This window comes from the organism of the source record quoted next (genome assembly GCF_019968955.1).
Source record: "MAG: Porospora cf. gigantea A chromosome Unknown PgA_NODE_323_length_22242_cov_438.772, whole genome shotgun sequence".
NCBI lineage: Eukaryota > Apicomplexa > Conoidasida > Eugregarinorida > Porosporidae > Porospora > Porospora cf. gigantea A.
The window spans coordinates 1-22,242 of record NW_027151615.1 but is presented as its reverse complement, the minus strand read 5'-3'; the positions used below and the strand labels follow the sequence as shown (position 1 = coordinate 22,242).

Here is a 22,242-nt window from a genome sequence, read left to right as displayed (position 1 = left end):
ACTACGCAGACGTCTACTGTTGCGGACCCTCGCACAACAACTAAGGAGCAGGTGAAGACGAGTACGATTTCTGATGGACCTCGCACAACAACTAAGGAGCAGGTGACGACGAGTACGATTTCTGATGGAACCCCTACTGAGTCGAGCACTGTAGAGCTGCTCACTACCGAAGACTCGTGTCCTGACTGCAACACGTGTCAATGCACAGGCAACGTCTGTCCTTGCGACAAAGAGATGCGAATCCACGTTGGCGTAGATGTTCCTGTCTCCAAGTGGGACTCCTTCATGAGTATGTTCGGGCCTTGGGTAAAGAGTGAAGAAGAGAGTGGATGAGCGACTTTCCGACTGAAGAGTGTCTTGGGACATTGTTTTAAGTAACTGTAGTGCTTGACGACATTCACGTTTAATCACGACGAACCTCAGCTTGAATTGCGTGCTGCAAAGAGATGCGAATCCACGTTGGCGTAGACGTTCCGGTCTCCAACTGGGACACCTTCATGAGTATGTTCGGGCGAAGAGAGTGGATGAGCGACTTTCCGAGTGAAGAGTGTCTTGGGACATTGTTTGGAGCGTTTAATCACGAAAAGCCGTACTTGAAATGCGACGCTTTCTGCTGCAACGCTTGATCCTTGACGTCGAGGAGACGACTTCTGAGGAGACCCGCAATATGCTACATGATTGGCTTGTATGCAAGAGTGAATTGCGTCCAGTCATTCCTGCCAGAGCTGAAGAATCCGAGGAAGAGATCGATGACCAGTCCGTCTACACCACGCCCAAGATCGAAGGTGAGCAGATGTGACAGGTTTAAGCAGAGGGTGCGAAAAGCTACAAGGGCCTCCAAGCTCAAGCTGCTCTGGACAAGGTGTTGCCAAATTTCTCTCGCGACCCCCCAGACCTCCCCTTCTCATTAGCTGACCTGCCCAGAGTTGTCGAGCGATTCGCAGTTCTCACAGATTTCTTGCTGAATGTGCCGGTTGCTGATTGCAGCTGTAGTGTTGTCGGCCTGCTGTTCGATATGGTTCCACTCTTGTTGCTCATCGAGGAGATGGGATCCGAGTTGACCACGCTTCATCCGTGCGTGGTGGCAGAAAGCGAGCTGCTGAGTATGGATCTTCCGCCTGTGACTGCCGTAACCGGCTGTCTGGTGGAGAAATTCCATGACGTTGACCCCAAGTAACTGCGCGGTGCTTCCGAAATACAGATCGGCATACTCCAGCCTGGTAAGCGCTGTGTCGGCTCCATCACTCTCCATCTCTACGAAGCTATCACTCATGGGCGTTGCTGGCCTCATTTTCGCCGCAATGGACTCCCAAAGGGCCAGGTACGTTACAGCGTTTGTGGCCTGTGTCTTGTCGAACTGCGTAGATGAGTTCGTCAAGAAGGATGAATTCTCGAAGGGGCCCAAGCTCCCATTGGTCCAGAGGTGGGCCAACGAGGTGGTTCTAGGAGTTCAAGCCTATTTCGAATCTTTGGGGGTCGTGGCGGCCGAGCGTCAGCAGGATGATTTCCACGGAGTGGCCGTGAATACGAATTTATGCTTGCTCTGCCGGTGTATGACCACCCTGATGCCCATGTTCAGGCCGAATGACGACAATCACCCTGTGGACGAGTGGAATCTGGGGGACCTGTCCACATACCACATCAAGAGTTTAGCCAAGCTAGTTATCCAGCTTCACCCCCGAATCTTCGACGCCATTAGTCGATCTCAGTTCCTGCAGTCCGACGCCGAGCCCATGGGACAGCTCGAGACCGCCCCCAGAGATTTCGGACTGCTGTCATTTCTCCTGCTGGACGAGTGGCCTGTGGTTTACGCGCCTACCTTCAAACTAGCTCACTGCCTGCGAAACTCTGTCCTCCTAGTTGGCTGGGCGGACTCTGTGAAGAACGATGACCGCTTTACCATCCTCCGCATAGGTGAGTTCGTAAGTCATTCACCATCAGCGCTGGAGCTTTTCGTCCATGCAACAATATGGATGCCTGTCTGTTCACAAGAGTAGGTCTCCGAATGCATTGCATACAGGCCTTACAACGAGCGCTTCTCGACTTCATACGGCTCTGCCGTTGCACCCGATCTTGTGGTTTCGAGCATCTTCAAGATCCTCGCTTCCACACCTCTGAGCGACCCATGGAAGCGCCATGCGCATTCCGGCCTCCAGGCCTTCCTAGGGCTCTTTCCCTTGCATGTGGCTACCGCGGCTGTAGCGCTAGTGGTGGAGGACACCGCCTCGGAAGTGGTTCGAGCGTCAGCAGCGACGCTCTTCAGACGAGAACTTGCGTTGAGGCCTGAGAGCATTCGACCCGAGGTAGTCAACACGGCTCATCGGGTGCTCGCGTGTCTTCTGGCCGAGCAGGGAACGGTCGTTGACATGGCTACCGTATACAGCGAGGGTACTTTGCTGTTCTACGCCATGAACACAAGACCGGACCTGTTTTCCAAGCCAGACGCATCCCTGTTGAGGACCCTCAGTAAAAAAATCGATATCGAGCTCAAATCGGAAAACGAAGTTTTCATGCAGGGGCGACCAGCGCTGGCGCTCGTAGGCCACAATCTTAGCCGTGCCCTAGGCTCATAAGTCAAAATTTAATTATATTTCATTGCATTTTCATCGATGACTACTTCTTTGTGGTCTGCAGCTGCGCGGGTTCCGGGCAGTGATATTTTCAACCCTCTCCCTGCCTCGCTTATAAAGCAAGCCAATGAGCGGCCGGCCCATCTGGCCTTCGTCTGGACGGCGGTGAGACGCAAAGAGCTGGTGGTGTCGGATGAGTTTTCATACGGAGTTGCCGTGAGGCGTGTTCGTGCTGTCGCTCGGCAGCTTTCCACAGAGTGAGCCCCGCGAAGGAAAGTAACGCAGACTGAAACTTTCAAAGGGGAACAGGGTAGCGTTGTGTTTTCCCCCAGGGCCTGAGTTCGTCATCGCGTTTCTTGGTTGTCTGTACTCGGGCGTGGTTGCAGTGCCAGTCTACCCACCGGAGCCTGCTAAAGCCGTGTTGGATGTTCCCCGGATGTGCAACATATTGGAGAAAGCTGACGTAGGCGCCGTTCTCACCACTGCCTGGTACAAAGGAATCAGGCGTTTCATCAGGTCACGTGATGTCCGCTGGGATAGACTTGAATGGACGGCTCTCTCAAGCGAGGAGGACGAAGGAGACCTCCCTCCCTGCCATGTCTCCCCAGAAGATCTGGCCTTCCTGCAGTTCACCTCGGGGTCGACTAGCATGCCCAAAGGCGTCATGATCACCCACGGATCGCTGCTCCAAAACAGCCATCTCTGTCTATCTGTGTTTGGCCTCGAGTGCACCACGCCATCGGGGCACGTCACCCTCGACGACGCACCCCTCGAGACAATGCTTCAGCGCATGCAAATTATGCAAACAGAGTGGGAAGTGTCAAAGGGACATCGTGGGAGGGGTTTCTCCTGGCTCCCCTTCTACCATGACATGGGTCTAGTCGGCTTCGTCGTCACCCCATTGATCTTTGGGGGCACCGCCTATATGATGTCGCCTGTGGATTTCATTAAGTTCCCAGAGAGTGTAGGTTTAATCGTATCAGCAGTCGATTCTCGATTTTTACTCATGTGTTCCAGTGGCTTCAGGGTTTGAGCATGTTCAAAGCCCAGTTAACCGCTGGACCCAATTTCGCTTTCGAACTGGTCTGCCGCAAGATACGCCCAGAGAAGCTCGCATCCCTCGACCTTTCCGAAGTCTCTGGAATTCTATGCGGCGCTGAGCCTATCATCCCAAAGGTTATGCACGAGTTTCTGAAGGTATTCGCGGCGTGTGGACTTCATTCCAAGGCGATTCGACCAGCGTTTGGTCTGGCCGAGAACACTCTCATCGTTACCGGATCCCCTAGGAGGGATTTTCCAATTGTGTCTCTCGCGATAAACCCTGAGTCTCTGGACACTGGCGAGGTGGACGTGCTACTAGAGTGGCCGCTGACATCCAAGCAGTCTGTGCAATCTGAAGGTATGGTGCTCACCTCCTGCGGCGTCGTACTGCAGACGAATCAATTGGCGATTGTGAAGGACGAACGCTCTCTCCCACCCGACCGCGTTGGAGAAATATGGATTCAAGGAGGATCTTTGGCCATGGGCTACTTCAACTGCGGAGACGAGGGTTTCAACAGGCATCTCGGCCACGAAGGAGGCTGGTTCGCCACGGGTGATTTAGGCTTCCTCCACAATGACCACCTCTTCGTTTGCGGCAGACTTAAGGACATGCTCATCGTGAATGGCAGAAACTTCGCTGCATACGATGTTGAACGGAAGATCCAAGCAGACGTATGTAGTCTTCGGCCTGGATGCCTGGCGGTTTTTCCACTCAGTGGACTCAGTGGTGTCGGCTTCGCGGGCGAATTGAAGGACGAATATGTATCTTGGGTTGGGCGCTTCCTTCAGTCGGAGCAGAATGATGAGGCATTGCGCCGCATCGCTCGTGATGTGGCCGTCTCCGTCAGGGCTGGCTTCGGTGTCGACGTACAGAAGGTGTGGCTTCTGTGGCCGCGCACGATCCCGAAGACCTCCAGTGGAAAGATACGCAGAGCGGTGGCGGCTAAAATGCTCGAGACTGGAGACTCTGCCATTATACCGAGACTGATGGTCGATCTGCCCCTCGCAGATGTTGGGGAAACGGCCGAGGTGGCAGAATTTCCCGTGGACGCTGCCGTTTCGTATTCTCTGCTCTCGCCGACTTCCACAGAAAGGATGTGGCTGGGAAGACCCTCGGATGAGGGTTTGGCCTCGAGGGTTACCGCGCTAGAAAACGCTGCCGTTGACGTTTTAATACAATGCCTGTCGCGAGTTTCCACTACCAATATATCACTACCGGAAGACGACGCCCCACTCTATACCAGCCTCGCTCTCTCCAGCATTGAAGCCGTGCAGCTCGTGGCTGAGTTGGAAAACGCGCTGGACGTCGCAATTCCTCAGACGTTTCTCTTCGAGCATCCAACTATGGGAGAGGTTCGCAGGCAACTCGCACTGATGCTGGCTCGTCAAGCGGTGATCCGTGGCGAAGGGGGCGAGGACGTACTGGCTGCACTCGAGGAGGCGGCAGTAGTGGCTGTACCTAAGGAGCTTGCTGATAAGAGCATTTGTCGCTTCGCCGTAGTCGCCGTCGACCTGCGGTTACCAGGCAACGTTAGGAGCCTGTCTGATATGCAACGAATCTTTGTCAATCGGCTTGATCCTGTGACGGAGTGTCCTATGGGTTGGGATTCTTCTCACTACGACCCCTGCGGAGACTTCTACACTCGAGAAGGCGGATTCGTCGACATCGAGTTCAACCCCAGTCTTGTGCCTCCTGCTGAAGCCTTCACTCTGGACCCGCAGCAAAAAAGGCTGCTTCTATCTTGCCACCGTTTGATGGCACGCGTCCCAGATGCCGGATCCCGTGTGGGCGTCTTCGTTGCATCCAGCTCCAATGAGTGGACAGCCGTGATGCCACGCACTGAGAGTGCGTTTATGGCCACAGCCACTTCGCCCTCGTTGATGTCGAACCGAGTGAGCTTCAGTTTAGGGCTGACAGGACCATCGATGACCATAGATACGGCCTGCTCCTCGTCTCTCGTTGCGATGGACGCCGCGCTACGCTCCCTACGGGCGTCTCAGTGCGACATGGCTATCATAGGCGCATCGAACTCCCTCATGGACAGCCAGGTATCACGAGTACTTTGTAAGGCTGGTATGTTGGCGTCACATGGAAGGTGTCGGGCCTTCGACAGTTCCGCCGAAGGCTACGTCAGGTCTGAGGCCTGCGTAACCCTAGCAGTGGTACCACTTTCGTCTCACATCGTTCGGGCTTCGCAGGTGCTGGCCATCGTGGAGTCCTCGCATGTAAATCATGGTGGTACTGCGGCGGGTCTCACGGTTCCCAGCAGCCAACAGCAAGCCGCCTGTATCCGGTCGGCTGCAAGTGCTGTACCTCAGGTGGACTATCTAGAGACTCATGGAACCGGAACGGCACTGGGCGATCCGTTGGAAGTCGCTGGAATCTCTCAAGCCTTTGAACGGAGGGAGCTGCCTCTTGTTCTGGGGGCAGCGAAGTCATACTTCGGACATGCTGAGGGAGCTGCGGGATTGGTGGGCGTCTGCGCAGCTGTCGTTGCTCTCAACACTGGATATGTCCCTTCTCCCCTGCACTACGAACGCCTCAACTCACAAGTCCGGCTTCCAACCTGGGCACAATTGGGCACTGAAGGTGCAAATATCCGCTCTGCAGGTGTGAGTTCCTTCGGCTTTGGTGGTACCAATGCTCACGTCGTTTTATCGGCACCCAGTTTGCCAGCAGACCTTTCAGAGCCGCCATCTGCAGTGGTCTCCACGCGGGAGAAGCGGGCCGTCGGACATCCGCTGCTTGGTGCGCTCACACCCCTATTGGGTCGCGCGTACTACCTTCGACTCGACGTGGCACAGCTACTTTCGCATCTGTGCTTGCGTGACCAAGCGGTATTGGGTTGGGGATTCCTTCTAGATGTTCTTTTCTCGTTCGTGCGTCCCGCGGATCGAATCGCCAACGTTCGATTTGCAGACCTCGCTCCTATTCCTGATTCGCTGACATTTGCTTCCAATGCCTTCGTGCCTACTAACGTGCCATGTCCCGCTCTCACATTCGAGCAGCTCCAGCAGCGGCGACGGGACTGCGTGGGGTTGGTCACGAGCGAGGAGACTGTGCAGGGCGCCAGGACTCTGCAGGTTATGGGCTTTACTACCGGGCACCCTTCCAGACGACCTCTCTGCGTTGCATCTGTTCGTCAGGCTCCCGTTTCGCTCGCTCCAGCGCCTCCATTAGAAGTGGACGCGCTGAACTCCTTGGCTCCAGACGCGCTCTACGCCAAGCTGGCGGCTCGAGGCATCCACCTAAAGGCAGGGTACCGACGCATCGCTAGCTGCTTCTTGAGCACCGACGTCATCATATGTGAACTCCGGACATTGGAGCTCTTCGAGGGTGACGACCATTTCGCCCTCGATCCGGTGAGCATCGACCTCGCGCTCGTTAGTTGTTTGATGTTGGTAAACGGCGCAGCGACGTCTATAACGTCAGTGAGGTTGGAGACCACCCGATTGCTGTCGACTTTTCGCTGTGAGCGTCTGTCGGACATGAAGTGTCGGGTCGACCTTTACGACGAGGACGACCGAGCTGTGGTTTCATTGGGTGAGGTGGCATTCCGCCCGTTGACGCCTCCGAAAGCGCCGATGTACCGCCTGTCGTTTAAGCCGACACAGGTCTCGAGCTTCAAGATTCCACCAGATTTCCTGTTTGCGAAGCTGTGTCAGGCGGGGCTTGTAGGGTCTGACGAATCTCCTTTAACCCTAGGCGTCGAAGACAAGGTCATCGTGGTTGTCTCCCCAGATGCCAACCTCTCAGCTTTGGACGGTATCTTGGTATCCAAGATGGTTGTCGTCAGCAACTCTCCTCTTTTGTGGCATCCCCCAACATCTGCGGTGGGGCTGGTCGTATGTCCTTTGGGGTCGTCAATCCCCTCTCCAGATCTGGTTGTCGGGCGAGTATGGAGACTTCAGAACGGCATGTGGGAGGTTCAGACACGAGAACCAGTCCTAGGCCGTAGAATCCAGTTCCAAAGTCTTCCACCTGATTATGTACGAGTTGCTTCATTGACTGGTGGCGGAGCAGTGGTCACCGAATCCAATTCTGATGTTGAGGTCGGAACTGTCGTCGACGCCTCCCCTCTGACATCGGTTATGCAAGCGCTCCCTGCGGAAACGTGCACTCCTCTGGACAGACCACAGCAGCACTCTGCTGATACCCTCCTCATCGCCGGACTGCCACCTGACGTGTCGGATGTCATGCTAGAGTTCGCGGTTATGATGGGGTGGAGGCATGTGAGGCTACTGGATGCAGAGCCGCACGGTCGATGTTCCCGCAGCCTCTCATCTGCATTCGACATTCAACAGGCAGACTCGGCGAAGGGCACATTTATGCTGTGCTACTGTTCGCTGAGTTTCTACCTGAAATGGTTGCCTGCTCCTTCAGTGGTTCTTCACCCGGTAGGCACTGCCCTTCACTGCCCCCTACCTCATCCGGTATCTCTGCTGCAGTACAATCCTGGCGTCCACCGCCACGACCTGTTGAACGCGCTCAGTCTGCTGAAGACCGGAGTCCACACCATGAGTCCTCTCCAACCATCTACAGCCTCTATTACACACTCTCACAAGCTATCTGCTTCTCGACCGCTTCGCGAACAGATCTCCGAGATCTTGCTGGCAGCAGCTGTTACGGTATCCGGACGAGAGGACCTTGAACCCAATGAGGTCTTTGGTGATGCCGTCGACTCATTGGCGACTATGGAGTTTCGGGAGCGCGTTTCCGAAAGTATCGGAATCGAGGTTCCTATGAGTGCACTCTTCGATCATCCAACTTTGGAGCTACTCACGTCCTACCTCGAAACAATCGTGTGTCCTGCGCCACAAACAGCCCCCGTACCTACCCGAGCGAGCCCAGTCGATCCGCCATGCATCGCTGCTTTTAGCCTCCGACTTCCTGGAGGCGTGTTTGACGCGGAGTCCTTCTGGAATATGCTCACTTCCCCCTCAGACTGCAGATCACTTGTGCCTCTTTCGCGGTTCAACGTCGATTCCGTTTACAACGCTGACCGAGCTGCATCAGGCTCCAGCTACGTTCGCCATGCAGCCTTTGCACCCTATATGGATCGGTTTTGCCCTGAGCACTTCGGAGTGAACTCGCTGGAACTGCAGGCCATGGACCCGCAGCACAGGGTTGCCCTGACGCTTGCGCTGAGCTGTCTGGCTAGCAATCGTCGCCTGAGCGCTTCGGGATTCCCTACTACGGATGAGCTGTATTGCAACGAAGATGTGCTGGCGCTCCGAGAGACATTCATGGACCAGGATATCGGTGTCTTTATCGGTAGTTGCAACCCTGATTGGCACTACATGCCGAACAACCATGATACACGAATGTCCTCCGCGTACAGCTGCGTGGGCGGATCTCAAGGGCTGATTGCCAACCGAGTCAGCCACACATTCGGGCTTCGCGGACCGAGCCAAACTGTTGACGCCGCGTGCGCCTCCTCACTGGTCGCACTGGCCGATGCGTGTGACAGCATTGCAGCTGGGAGGTGCTCTGGTGCCTTAGTTGGTGGTGTAAATTTGCTGCTTGCTCCGCAAGTCTTCGTAGGATTTTCGAGGACGCAGGTGCTATCACCTGATGGTGCCTGCAAGAGCTTCTCCGCGGACGCTGATGGGTATGGTCGTGGTGAAGGAGCCAGCATGATGCTGATCTTGCCACTGAGCCGCGCTGCCGCATTGGGCTACCGTCCACTGGGTCTCGTGTCGGGATGGGCTGTTACACACTCAGGACGATCTACTTCTATGACCGCACCCAGCGCTAAAGGTCAGGAGAGGGCCATGCGAGGTGCCCTTTCGATGGCCGGCATAGACCCTGCCGACGTCGGAGTCATTGAAACACACGGGACTGGCACTGTGCTTGGTGATGCCATTGAGGCGGAAGCCATTGCCGCAGTTTATGGCGACCGAGACTCGCCTATCACACTAGCCAGTCTTAAAAGCCGCGTTGGTCATGGAGAAGGGAATGCCGGAGCTGCTGGAGTGTTGAAAGCGGCCATGATGCTCGATCAGGTGTCGATCACCCCGAACGCAAACTTCTCTGAATGGAATCCCAACCTTCCCAAGGGTGTCGAGTGGCGTGTCCCTCTGGAAACCACCCCGCTCGTGTCGGAGCACATCGGGGTTTCTGCCTTTGGTTTTGGGGGGGTAAATGCTCACGTCATCATCTCCAAAGCCCCCAAAACAGATGTGAATTCATCAGCGAGTTCTCCCGTTCGCACGCAACAGGAGGCCATTTGCCCTCAGGTGCTGCTAGTTTTTGCAGGGCAGGGATCGCAGCATCCTGGGATGCTTCATGATGCCTACGGCAGTTGCGGGCCTAGACTGGCCAGCCTGATTCGCCACGCCCAGACGATAATTGGAAAGGATGCTATGGAAGCTATTTGGAGCTCATCGACGGACGCGAAGGACCCTCTATTGCAGATGGGTCTTCTTCTGGTGCAACTGGCGCAAGCCGAGACGATTATGGCTGAGGAGATACCTGTGGCTGCTGTGGTTGGGCATTCTCTTGGAGAGCTCACACTGGCGGCCTTTGTTGGTGCAATAACAGCTGACGAGGCCATACGCCTTCTCTGGAGCCGAATTCGACTGCTGCACTCGACGGCAGAAGGAAGGATGGTAGTGCTTCGACGTACTCTATCGGAGGTAAAGTCCGCTATTGATGCTGCCGGAGTTGGCGTATCTATCGGAGCGGTGAACTCCGCCACATCTGTCGTGCTGTCTGGGTCATCTGAAGAGGTAGATCTCGTCGTCAAGGCACTCCACAACGACTCTCCCTTGCTTTACAAGGATCTTAATGTGTCCCACGCTTTCCATTCCGATCTAATGGAGCCGGTGAAAGAGCAGTTTGCAGCTGCCTGCCGTGAAATTCTCGAGGAGACAAACATTACTTCCAACATCCTAACAATATCCACTGTCACCGGCACTCGAGTAGATCCAACAGTTTTCAGGACTGCTGCTCATTGGACCAATCAACTGACGAGTACTGTCCTGTTCAAAGATGCGGTTGACACCGCAGCTCGCTTACTCACAGGGCGACCTATCCTCCCTGTAGAGCTCGGCATACGACCCATCCTAACCTCCTTGTTGCGTGAACTACTGCCACTCACGAAACCGGTGGCATTCAGCGGCCGTCAAGCACTCGACAAACTGACGCTTGCGCTAACGCCTTCCGTTAAGGGAGTCCACGACCTTCTGGATCCAAGACACCAGCCACGGCATCCGTGGACGCCACAGGACCATCCAATGTACCAGACCGGGCTGGCCCCACTCTATCTCCGGGACGACCAGGTGAAGGTGCTGATGGATCATCGTGTGCAGTTTGAAGCGCTGTTGCCTGCGTCGCAGTGGGTAGACCTGGCGGTAAGTCTGACACGACACCTCGGTTATCGCGGCCTGCAGCGTGTAGTGATTCTTCGACCGACTAAGCTGCAACTTCCGAGACCAGGACGCGAACCTCCGATGCAACTCCGGTTTCAGCTTCGCGAGGACGTTCTCGAGGTCTCATGTCGTGAAACGGAGTCCAAAAGGGAGGACGTGGTAATGAGCGCACGTATGTCCTCCTCGCCTGTTGATTCCTTCGCCGAGACCCTCGCAGCAGTCCGTCGTCGGCTGGAGCCTCTGGATCTACATATGGAGGCTTTCTACACGGAGCTCGCAGAAGCTGGTCTCCAGTACGGTCCTCATTTCAGGTGTCTATCTTCGGTTTTGGCCAATCAAGAGAGAACGGAGTTCCTGTCTCTCATCGAAGCCCCTTCCTGTGCTGTATCGTGGACGGAATCCGACTGGCTCACCGGTGTAGCAGTGGACCCCAGGATGCTGGACGCCAGCCTGCACCCTTTGGCTCTGATGAACCTGCTGTCGAAGATGGATATGCAGAACGGACAGGCACTGCTACCCGCTGAGTTTCGAGGTGTAGTGGCGTTTGCGCCTCTACCTTTGCGTCTACTCTCACACGTGACTTTGCTGGAGGTCGAGAGACCGAAACCGGTGCAGACTGTAGAGCCGCCCCGATCGGTGAGTGTGAAGCTGGATCTACGGTCTGAAGAAGGGCAGCTGCTTCTACGGATTGAGCGCCTCTCACTGCGCAGAGTTGACATGAAACCCAAAGTCACGCCTATCACCCGAATGTTGTGGTCTGAGGAGCTCCAATCCTTCTCGCCAGCAGTCGAATGTGTGGAGGGCGTGTATAGCGTCGGTGTGTACCCGACCTGCGACTTCCGCCCGTTCCAGTCACCGGAAGAGCTACAAGCTGCGACTTGTCTCCTCTACAGAGTAGAAAACGTGTCTGACGTTCTGAAGTTGGTCGGACTACTTAAGGCTCTCCGAGATCTCAACCTGAGCAGTTCTTTGGTTATCTGGGTCGTGGAGGAGTTCGGTGGGGGTATCGGCCGTGGTTTCGTTCGCAGTGCCCGCTTGGAGCTACAGCGACTGCTGCCTCATGTCATCCTGAAACACTACGAGGGACCCGACCAGGGGCTTCACTTGGTGTTGGCCTCCCCAGAGGCCGATGTTGTGTTCCGTGACAACACCTACTTTGGACGGCGGCTTCACCAAATCCCAGCGGAGATTCTGCACCCTAAGAGCTTGGTGCTGGGCGATCGGGGGTCCATCAACAGTCTCGAACCCCGCCCCCAGGCGGTGGCGGCAAGGCGGAAACCGACAGGAACCGCGGTTGAGGTGCGGGTTATGGCCGTAGGTCTCAACTTTCGAGACGTGCTCAACGTGCTAGGACTGTATCCAGGCCAGCCCGGCCCCCCAGGAGCTGACTTCGCTGGTGTGGTCACGAGAACAGGAGAGGCCGCAGGCGTTGAGGTTGGTGAGAAGGTCTACGGTTTGGCTCCTGGTTGTCTGCAGCCTTTCACGATCACGGACTCGCGGTGCATTCGTTCGATGCCGCCTTCTCTCGACTTCCAGAGGGCGTGCTGTCTCCCCATCGCAGCCGTAACAGTTGAGTATGCGTTCGCTGACCTCGCTAAGGTGCAAATGGGAGATACTGTCTTAGTGCACGCAGTCACTGGCGCCGTGGGTGTTATGGCGCTACAGTACTGTCAACGAGTAGGTGCAGTTTGCATCGGCACGGCGGGGAGCGAGTATAAACGCAGCAAGGCTCTAGAGTTGGGGGTGGCATTCGTTTCCTCCAGTCGAGACGCGGACACTTTCATTAAGGGCACTCGACAATGGTTGGAGTCAGAGGACCGTGATGGAGTGGACGTGGTTCTCAATAGCCTTATCGGTGAGTTCATACCGTACTCGCTCTCCTTGCTGAAATCCGGCGGCCGTTTCGTGGAGCTGGGAAAGAGAGAGAACTGGTCAGCAGACGCCATCGAAAGGCAGTTCCCTAACGTCAAGCACCACGTTGTAGCCGTTGACACCTTATCTGACGACAATCCGGAGTGGATGGGAAGCATGTTGGACCGGGTCTCCGAGGAAGTGGGAAAGCGCAACATTATTCCGTTGCCCATGCACGTGACGTCCATCTACAGCGAGTCCCACGGACTCGATGCCTTCCGCCACTTACAACGAGCCCAGCACATCGGTAAGGTGGTGATCACCTTCGATTCGCCCTTCTCAGGAGGGACTGTTCTTGTATCTGGCGGGTTTGGGGCGCTAGGCGGAGTTCTGGTGCGGTGGGCCGCTGATGAAGGAGTTCGTCATTTCATTCTCATTGGACGCTCCTCGCGGCATCCATCTTTCGACCATTTGAAGGTACACTGCGTAAAGGCGGATGTCGCTAACTTCGAGCAGTTCCAGCGGGCCCTCGAAGCCAGACCAGCTGACTTCCCGCCTGTCACCAGCATCTTCCACTTGGCAGGCGTACTGGACGATAGACCGCTGTTCGACATAACCTCCGAGTCTCTGGAGTTTACCATGCAGCCTAAGGTGATGGGGTTCCAGAATTTGGATCGGCTTTCGCGTTCATGGCCAGTCAAGAACTTCGTTGTCTTTTCCAGCGTCGCCGCTGTTCTGGGTAACACCTCTCAGGTGAATTACGGAATCTCGAATGCCGTTATGGAGGAGTTGGCGGCAGGTCGGAGGGCAGACGGCCTTAGCTGCGCTGTAGTTCAATGGGGTCCTTGGACTGACCAGGGTATGGCGACTGCTTTCGCACCCCTTCTGGACTCGACTGGACTCCTAGGAATCGACAACGAGAGGGCTCTCCGGTGTCTCCAGCATATCCTGCAGTACAGATCCTCCCAAACAACACTGGTGCAGCCAATCGGTTGGACGAACTTCTGCAGCAGCCGCCGATACGATCAGATTAACATGCCTACCTTTTTGGCAAACGAGGTGGCTGAAGGTCTGAAGGCGGACCAGACCCAGGTCATCCATGTTGCGGTTGACGACTCCCTGCTGCAGATGACACCGGAGGAGCGAGGTGTGTTCGTTGCAGATCTTGTCCGGAATACCGCTGCTAAAATTGTAGGATGCCCCGCTGAGAGCTTGAGTATGAGCGTTCCTGTTGTGGAAAGCGGCATTGACTCACTTGGGGCAGTGGAGTTTGGCTCCATCTTGAGTAAAGTTCTGGGCGTGTCCATGGGTCCAACTATCCTCTTCGACTACCCCACACTAGCAGATATCACTTCCTATTTACAAGGGGAGCTGGAGTGTTTGGCAAGCTCAGCATCTAAGTCTACAACCCCTACAAAGACACGCGAATCATCTGGAACCTCTAGGTCTAGTGACCATGACAACACAACCCGGTACGCCATCGTGGGCATGAGCTGTCGAATGCCCAAAGACGTCGCTGATCCGGATACCTTCTGGAAAACGCTGCTACAGGGAAAGGATTGTGTTGGACCTGTTCCAGATGCGCGCTTCAACCTTGACGCCATCTACGATGCGGATCCTGCTGCGCCTAACTGCACGTACGCTACTGAAGCTGGATTCATGAAGGAAATCGATCTCTTCGACCGTGGGTTTTTCAGGCTCTCCGAAGAGGAGGTCTCACTGATGGACCCACAGCAGCGCATGCTCCTCGAGATGCTGGTTGATTGTGGTACGGACGCTGGCCTCATTACCGACGCCGACACGCTAAGCAGTGCCAACACCCTCAAAGGCAGCAACTGGGGTGTGTTTGTGGGACTGTGCAATGCTGACTGGTTGTACACATCAGCTGTCGACCAGTGCAACTCGACTTTTAGTTCAACAGGGGCCGCACATTGCATGGCGAGTAACCGGATTTCCTACTTGTTGGGGCTAAAGGGCCCCTCTATGACCATCGACACGGCCTGCTCCTCGTCGCTGGTTGCTCTAAACGTGGCGTTGTCAACCATGAACGCCGACCCCTCCATCGAAGGATGCTTCGTCGGCGGCGTTAACCTAATGCTCACTCCCCACCCTTTTGTGAGCTTCGCCAAGACTCGGATGCTATCTCCGGATAAGTGGGTGGTTGAAGAGTTTCCAATGCAGTCGGTGCAAAGCTTTTGATGCGACCGCCAACGGTTACGCAAGAGGTGAAGGTGGCGGTTTTGTAGCCATCGTCTCGGAGGCCACTGCTCAGAGACTTGGTCTCTCGTACAGTGTTGTTGTTTGTGGATCTGCTGTAAACCACGACGGCGTATCTGCGAGCCTCACGGCTCCCAATGGGCTTGCTCAGCAGGAGACGATCCGTAAGGCGTGGTCCAATGCTGGTCTATCCCCAACTGAAGCACTTGCTATTGAGTGCCATGGTACTGGAACTGCCTTGGGGGACCCTGTCGAAGCCTTAGCGATTAAAGCAGTCTGTCGACCTAAAGGCTGCCAAAAACCCTTAAGTTTGATGACGGTGAAGACACATATAGGTCATCTGGAAGGCGGTGCAGGCATTGCTGGCGTTATCAAGGCGGCATTGTGCTTGGAAAAACGCTCTCTGGTCCCCAACTTGCACTTCTCGAAGCTCAACCCTCACATCGACTTCGACGGAGCTCTGATCGAGGTCTGCACTTCACAAGCGACCGCCAGTATAGGGTCTGCTGTTGGTGTCAGCAGCTTCGGTTTCGGAGGCGCAAACGCTCACGCGGTGCTTCAAAGTGTACCGGGTTGCAAAACGCATCATGTCGTCCGTGAATGGAGGCGCGCCCGCTTTCCGTGGGCAGACTTTGTGACCGGCTTTTCCAGCGGACTCCAGGAAACGGTACACCATCCGCCATCAGAAGTCCGGCATGTCTTGTTGGAGCATCTCCTAAGCCTTGCCCAGGAGAACGAGGCTTCGGATGTTGTCGCAGTGGTGCTCGGCTTACTCGACTCCGACGGGTCATTCGACGCCCTCTCCGAATTCCGTGCACGGGACACGCTGCATCTGTGGCTGGACTCGTTGGCGTTGGTTACGCTCCGTGATCAAATCGTAACCGCGTTGGATGCTCATGGGCGACTGGCGATGGCAACTTTCTTCGATCATGAGGATCTGGGGGCACTACTCACATCCGTGTTCAACGATGTGACAACGCTGAGACGGCCTACAGCTGACATTGTGGGTATTCCGAAGAACCCTGAAGCTGGTGATCTGGTAGTCGTGGGGGTGGGTGTCCGTCTTCCTCATGGAGTGTCCTCTCTCTCTGCTTTCTGGGATTTTGTCAACCGAGATCCTCCCAACCCACAGGTTGTACCTACAACCCGTTTCGAGACCTCTCGTTTACGCTCAACGGTACCGGGCATGAAGGGCTTCCTGATTTCCGACAAGGCACATCTTCTGACGGAGTGCCAGCTGAACTCTCTAGGTTTGAGTTCCGACGCCGATCCTCACCAGTTTTTAGCTGTGGAGGTTTGTAAGTCAGCCCTTTTGATGGCTGGCATTCAGGACGAGTCGACTTCGATGCATTTGGGATGTGCGGACACCAGTGAATGGTCAGCCGTGCAGCTGCTAGGTGGAGGGAGTATCGGAGCGCCTAAGCTCTCTAGTTCTTCTTTGATTCCCAGCGCTGTAGGTCTTGCGCTAGGTACCACTGGAGTCTGCACCTTAGTAGACACCGGTTGCGCTTCCTTTGCAACGGCACTCGAAGGCGCCATGAACTCCGTGAGTACTGGAAAGGCCAGATATGCGCTGGCCGTTGGGATTTCACTACTGCTCACCCCTCTGACACTGATGGCGTTCAGCGAGCGCGGGTTGCTGAGTCCTTCAGGAGTCTGCAGGCCGTTCGACGAAGCCATGGATGGTACGGTTAGAGGAGAGGGAGGTGTGGCTGTCTTGATTACTTCTCGACGGCAGGCCAGAGAGAAGGGGCTCCTCATCCTAGGAGCTTTGTCTGAGGTGACCTCTGCCCAGGGGACTGTAAGAACGGCAGACTTCGGTTTTTCAGGGACAGCACTGACTCGATGCCTCCGGCAGGCCAACACTTCGAACCTCGCACATATTGAGTGCCATGGCAGCGGTATTCTCGTCGCGGATGTAATGGAGGCGGAGGCGATCGCGGCGTGCACTACGATTAGGACAATGTCCTCCACCCATCCCCACTTCGGTCATGGCAACGCTGCCTTGGCTGGTGTGCAGTTCGTAAAGGCCTTACTCGTGCGAGCCTTCAACAGGATACCTGCCACCGGCAACTTCACTCATCCGCACCCCCTAGTGGACGCTGCCGTCCCCGACACCGTTGTCTCGCGGGAGACCTCCTTGTTGTCGGGATTTGACGTTGGTCTGCACGCCATCGGGATGGGAGGTGCATGCTACTACATTGGTCTTCGAGACGAAGGCGTCGAGCTTGAAGCGCTATCTCGTCTGCTTCAGCGGGAGCCTGACATAGGACCAGTACCCGACTCCTGCAGGTGGCGCCCCCCCAAACCATTGCTCCTGGAGGCACTGGCTCGTAGTTTGACGAAGATAACTGCTTCCACACCTACCCCCTCCATGGATTTGAAGTTTGTTGGGGCTCCACCGAAGTATGGGCTTGACTCGATTGCTTTCTCAGGCGATGTGAGCGTTGAATCCCTGGTTACCGTAGGGCTCTATCTTCGGTGTACGAGTCATATAATATTCGTCATCGAGGACCAAGATTGGTTGACGCGTGGGACGGCACTACTGAAGATTCTGCAGGTGGCTCTTATCCCTCCCAACTCTGAGTCGCGACTGGATCGACTTTGCTCTTTGGATGCTGATCGTGATTTCGACAAGCTCACGGATCTCAACATCACGCTGCTTTCCGCCCGTATTGATCAGCTTCCATATTCTGTACGCCAGTTCGAAAACCGGCCGCTGGCGGGTGTCCGCCATCACCGAGACCTGGTCTTATGTAATATCGTAGCCTCTCTGCTGGGCGTTACCTGCAATCCTATCTGTGACTACACGGATGCAGGTCTGTTCGACGTCTGCTCAGAGTTTGCGTTGCTGGTGTACAGCGGACTGTTCTTGGGGGCAATGCCCACTGGAGCTGATGTGGCAGTTCGTGCCTGGGGAACTCATGGGCCTGGTCCAGTCAAACGGCTCCCCCGTTCCACTGTTGCCAGCCTCGCCAGCCGACTCGGGCTCTGTGTGGTGGACCTGCTGCCTCCAACGGAGTACCTCGCAGTGTTTGCTCAGAAAGATCAGTCGTTGCGGTTTATCCCCGCACTGGTAGCTATGAAACGCCTGGTCTCCGGCGCCTTCACATCCGACTTGACTGGCGCGGCAGAGATAACTGCCGACGAGTTGTTCTGGATCGAGTTGCTGGTTAGGAAGGTTCTGGTTATCGTGCACAAGACTGACATCATTCGACGCTTAGAGTTGCCCGAGCTTGTCGACTTCTTGTGTCTTGCGATGCCCTCCACACCGGCATGGCAGATGGACATTCTTGCTGAATACAACGCATTGGACTGCAGCCACCTTAGTACCGCGGGACGTTTTGCATTGAGCACAATCTTCAGCTTTGGCACGAGAACCGTAGCGGCCATGGAGAAGGCAGAAACCGAAACCACGAAGTCTAGCAAACAGCTTCTGCTTGTCGCTGGCACTGATCGTCAAGCGCTAAACGAGCTCCTGCGCATACTGGAGGCGGACTCCCGACTTTTGCTGCCCAGCATTGCAGAGCTGCTGTGCCTCTCACCCTCCCCCCTAACTCGCTGGGCAATTCAAGGCGTCTGGCAAGTCATGTCCGAGCCCATGAAGGCGCTGCTGCCTACTTCATGCCTCCTCGGCTGGGAAACCACACTGTTGCTAGAGTGTGTTGGGCTTTGTCCTTCAATCGGCATGAAATTCGGACTGTTCCCACATGTAACGTTTGAGGACTCGTTGCCTGCTCAGGCCTTCCTAAGACGTTGGATCTCCTATGTGGCAGCTACGTCCACTGCGGAAATCGTTGTGATCGCATCGCCTTACCTGCACACCGCTATGGACTGGGAGTGCTTCGCTGGCGTTATTGATCTCGTGGGGGAGTCCAACCCCTCACTTAATGATACCATACAAACCAGCTTCCGAAAGGTTACCATCAAGCCTGAACGAACCCCAGGGCGTCCCCCCTCTCAGAGGTTCATTCGTGACATCCTTCCCCCGCGAAGGTCTCTCAAAGTTGCTGGGAGCGAATTCCTCAGAAACCCAATTCTATTCTACGCCTCCACAATCGCGTACTTCGGCTTACAGCAGGACTTCCAGAGCATGCTTGACGTCTGCCGCGTCTGTCTGCGTGGCACGCTGGATCTGGCAGAACTGTCCAAACGCGCAGACATGACATCGGTATTAGAATCTCTCGCTGCAATTCCTGAAGCTCAGCGAAATCTTCTCAGCGCACTGGCCCATCACATCACGTTCGACCTGGACCTCTCCCGGCTCGAATGCATGCAAGCCATCAAGACTCTGCTTCCGCAGACAGGACAACCTCTGCTCGACGCGGAGCTACTGTATGAACGTTGCCTCGCGCTGCTAGATGGCGTGGCGGAACGGCCCACTGCGAAGGTGTCTGACGCCCAGTCGGTGGTTATTACCGGCGCCACAGGTTTTTTGGGCACGTTTTTGCTGCATCATCTACTGAATGTGGGTCTGCATACCTTTTTCGGCTCTGAGAATGTCACGATCTTCTGTATTACTCGAGGCGCAAATCGCCTTCCACGCTCCTTTGCAAAGTTCGGTCTCGACTGTCCCGATTTGAGAAATGTTGAAGAGATGCCTGTGGAAAGCAGCATCGATATGGCGAATCTTGGTCTAAGCGACGCACAATGGGAGCGGCTGTGCTCGAGCCCCCCAGGTCCGATCATCCATCTGGCCGCTGCCGTAGATCTGGTCGGGTGCTACAACGGCTTGAAGACCGTTAACGTGTGGCCATTGCTGGAGGTGCTTCGGCTCTCAATCAGTCACCGATACTCTACGCGACCATTGATTTTTGCTGGCAGTCTGGGTATCTTTCCTCAGTTCGTCTCTACCTTTATGGACGTCAACTCCGTTCAACTGGGCCCTCCACAAGAGCGCGCGCACGAGGTCCGGGCCACGGTTTACGAGAACGATTTTCCGTCCGCTACCCTGATGCACCAGACGTTGTCGGAGCATCTCTACGGTTACGGATGGACTAAATGGGTCTGCGAGCGAGTGTTGGCTCTGCTCTCACGGGAACGTGTGGCACCCCGTGTACTTGTATGGCGATTTGGTCATATTGGGTACTCCAAGTCTACTGGTTACTCCAACACAGCAGACCCTGTGTTCCGTATGATCGATGGTCTGCGGAAAGCTATGGTTCTGCCACTGCCTGCCGATGCCGTCTGCAGCGGACGAGCTCTCATGGAGTCGTTCCTCTCCACTGCTGGAGCCACCATCCTCACCAGTGTGGATGACGCCGCTCGTCTAGCCGCTCGCAGCCTTCGTTGGCTTCAGTCTGATGATCGGTACGACGTGGTTCATATCTGCCAGAACGTCGCTGACATTCGACCAGGGGCTTTAAAGACAAGCCAAAGGGGCGGGTTTCTTTGGATCGGAGATGAAACCAACATGGTCCCTTTGAAAATCATCCGCCTGGATGAGATCACGGACTATATGCCCCTACCTCTAAAGGGTCCCGCCGCTGTTTACCAAACCCTCTACTTCCACTCGCTATCCGGAACGAGGGAGGCTGTACATGAGGTTTCCCGCTCAAACCTGGAGCGTCTGGTCGGGCATGTGGAGTGGTCCCCGTTCAACATCTCACGGCTGCTGAAAATGAGCAGCCGAGGACTGCAAACTTCAGCGATTGGCGCGCGGTTCGCAACCGCTCCGCTGGTGCCAGGAACCACGAACCGCTATTACCGAAGGCTGGGTGTTGAGGGGTGTGACATACTGGCACGCGGATTTCAGGACATTGAGCTGTCTATGGACAGGCTTAAGCGGGCTAACGCCATGCTCATACATTACCTGCGAAATCTGGCCTTCATGGAAAAGGCCGAAAGTGACTTCCCTGAGATCCTCACCCAATCTATCCATCGGCCTGTTATCATTCTCGGTCTCAACCGCAGTGGAACCAGCTTCATGTTGAACCTGCTGAACTCTTTGAATGGGCTGTCAGCTCCGCTTCTCGGCGAGTTAACCACACCCTACGGACTGAGAGGGGAGCTCTCAACGGATTCCTTCTCTGATGGAGAGCGGCTTGAGGCGCAAACTGCCGGCGGAACCAGGTTTCTCAGCTTCCAGAACGTTGGGGAAGCGCTTGCCCAAGAGTGGGATGAGATTCACGCCCAACGACCAGACCTTCCAGAGGAGGACTTCCTGATCTTCGAGCACATACTTCGCAGTTTTTCCATCTACTGCGTAACAGGCGCCGAGTGTTACTTGGAATGGCTGTTCGCTGACGATCGCCTGCGGCTACGGGAGGCCTACGACTTCCATAGGGCGTTCATTGCTCACTTGCAGCACGTTCGCACGCGTGGAGGCGCTCCAACTCCGAGGTGGCTCTTGAAACAGCCCTTTCACTTGTTCTGCGTCGACACACTGCTTCAGATGTACCCCGATTGCCAAATAATCGCCCTCACGCGCGATTTTGACCAGGTGCTGCGTTCGTGGGGCGCCCTGCTACGGAACGTGCGCCAACGATTCCACGGCTGTCCAGTGAACATGCCACGAGAGACTGAGCTCCTGCGGGATATGGCTGACGGGCTGGAAAGTCTCCGAGGCCGACCTAACGTGAGATTCGTGGAGTACAGCCGGCTAATTAGGGAGCCAATGAGCGTTCTTTCTGACGTTTGCGCGTTTTTAGATGTGCCGCTTGATCATGCGGCCGCTGAAGATTTCCTCAGGCGGGACGCAGCCAGGCGGGGCCACAGGGTGTGAGGTGCATTCACTTTTTTAGGTTTCACTGCATTCAATTTTCATTGTATTGCTTGACAATTCATGAGTGCATTGGAACACGCCATGGTGTGTTACAGGGCTGAGGGCTGCGCAGCATTTACCTTCAATCCCATGACTGAGCGTTGCTTGTTGAAGACGTCCGACAGCGGGTACAGGCCCTACGACGGCGTGGCGTCGGCAAGAATGAGCTGCTTGATATCTAAGTAATGCTGAAACGTAATTGTTTTTCGATTTTCTGTGTGGTCGTCGGACTGCAATCTCTGGCTTCGATTTGGTCTGTGCAAGATGTCAAAAAGAATGCTGACTCCTTGTGTGGGGTGTCTGTCGTCTGTCTTCATAGAGACAGAGATTACAGAACTGTCAAACATCAATGTTGACACATATATTGCTCCTGGTTTCGGCTGTCGTCGGATCAGGTACTAATGTGGAAGGGGCGGATGCCAAGTG

At 55.4% G+C, this 22,242-nt stretch overlaps 2 protein-coding genes across 6 annotated transcripts; both read left to right on the top strand.

Annotated features, from left to right (window-relative positions):
- Window positions 1-598: 598 nt before the first annotated feature.
- On the top strand, window positions 599-2,573 carry KVP18_001514 (uncharacterized protein; the record flags this gene model as incomplete). 3 transcript variants are annotated; one of them, XM_067951616.1, is made up of 5 exons in its annotated part: window positions 599-785; window positions 813-1,173; window positions 1,202-1,914; window positions 1,942-1,993; window positions 2,021-2,573. In XM_067951616.1, 5 exons carry the CDS (start codon window positions 599-601, stop codon window positions 2,571-2,573), a joined length of 1,866 nt encoding a protein of 621 aa, XP_067809794.1. The 3 variants fall into 3 exon arrangements, with proteins under 3 accessions (XP_067809794.1, XP_067809795.1, XP_067809793.1); XM_067951615.1 differs by lacking the exons at window positions 599-785; window positions 813-1,173 and having other exon boundaries at window positions 1,272-1,993; XM_067951617.1 differs by lacking the exons at window positions 813-1,173; window positions 1,202-1,914; window positions 1,942-1,993; window positions 2,021-2,573 and having other exon boundaries at window positions 599-799.
- Window positions 2,574-2,609: 36 nt separating this feature from the next.
- On the top strand, window positions 2,610-21,777 carry KVP18_001513 (uncharacterized protein; the record flags this gene model as incomplete). 3 transcript variants are annotated; one of them, XM_067951612.1, is made up of 4 exons in its annotated part: window positions 2,610-2,827; window positions 2,856-3,534; window positions 3,588-14,989; window positions 15,018-21,777. In XM_067951612.1, 4 exons carry the CDS (start codon window positions 2,610-2,612, stop codon window positions 21,775-21,777), a joined length of 19,059 nt encoding a protein of 6,352 aa, XP_067809790.1. The 3 variants fall into 3 exon arrangements, with proteins under 3 accessions (XP_067809790.1, XP_067809792.1, XP_067809791.1); XM_067951614.1 differs by lacking the exon at window positions 2,610-2,827 and having other exon boundaries at window positions 3,007-3,534; window positions 3,588-15,035; XM_067951613.1 differs by lacking the exons at window positions 2,610-2,827; window positions 2,856-3,534; window positions 3,588-14,989 and having other exon boundaries at window positions 15,367-21,777.
- Between the last annotated feature and the right edge of the window lie 465 nt (window positions 21,778-22,242).